This window comes from Echinococcus granulosus (genome assembly GCF_000524195.1).
Source record: "Echinococcus granulosus chromosome Unknown EG_S00249, whole genome shotgun sequence".
Lineage (NCBI taxonomy): Eukaryota > Metazoa > Platyhelminthes > Cestoda > Cyclophyllidea > Taeniidae > Echinococcus > Echinococcus granulosus.
Genome location: NW_020170629.1, coordinates 53129 through 53991, shown reverse-complemented (window position 1 = coordinate 53991; position 863 = coordinate 53129). Strand labels below are relative to the sequence as shown.

The following is an 863-nucleotide window of genomic DNA, read 5'->3' as shown; positions in this document are numbered from 1 at the left end:
AGTGAAAGCCTCTCCCGCTAGTTTGTCCATGGCCTTCGATGGGATAACAGAAGATAACTTGAGGAGATTCACCTCAACTCACCGATTTGTGGCCACCAAACCAGCACAGGCGAATGGTCAACTTCCGTCTAGTGGAAATAGCTGCATTGAGGACTTCGACGTTTCCAGCAGAAAGTTGGAATGAAAGTGGGGTAAAATCCCAATGCCAGTGATCATTCAGCTGCTCGCTCGGCAAACAATCACAATAATGTTCAATGTTGGCGAACTGATAATCCGTAGAGTAGGCAGGTTAAATTAAATCTTGCTATGCCTTCCCTTTCCTTTAGTAGCCTCCATAATTGACATTTGCATCTGCCCGTTTGTTCACTCATTCTGTTCCCCTTCAGTCGGTCAATTTGGTGCTGGAGATGGTGCAAGCGTCGAAACCCTCACTTCCTACTAAGATGAACTGCCAGATCATTGCAGCGACTACGAATTCTAGCTTTTTCCATTAAAAGGTCACGTTGATTTACAGATGCAATGCACTGTTTCCCCTCTCCTACTCTACACCTCTGCCGAATCGAACTAACGAGCTCAATGGAAGATTGCCATAATGCACAAATCGTACTTCCTTGAATGCACAGTTGAGGTGAGAGGTGGTTAATGAGCACGAATGTTTTGGTGCAGCCGATGTCACTTACTTCCAATAATGAGTTGTACGCCGAACAAGCATAATCCTGATCACTGCACATCGTCCTAAATATTACCAAGTCAAAGAGTCAAGATCTAATGAGACCGCTCGTTCCGAAGGAATAATGGTGAAATGACCATATGGTTCACTAGCAGATTTTATTTTGTTGTTGGGGAAGAGAAAGAACAATTCA

General features: G+C 44.1%; 1 protein-coding gene across 1 annotated transcript; it reads left to right on the top strand. All coding sequences in view use genetic code 11, as the record gives it.

Moving 5' to 3' along the window:
• Positions 1-202: 202 nt before the first annotated feature.
• EGR_10674 (hypothetical protein) lies at positions 203-494 on the top strand (the record flags this gene model as incomplete). The annotated part of the gene is made up of 2 exons (XM_024499923.1): positions 203-280; positions 387-494. 2 exons carry the CDS (start codon positions 203-205, stop codon positions 492-494), a joined length of 186 nt encoding a protein of 61 aa, XP_024345671.1.
• Between the last annotated feature and the right edge of the window lie 369 nt (positions 495-863).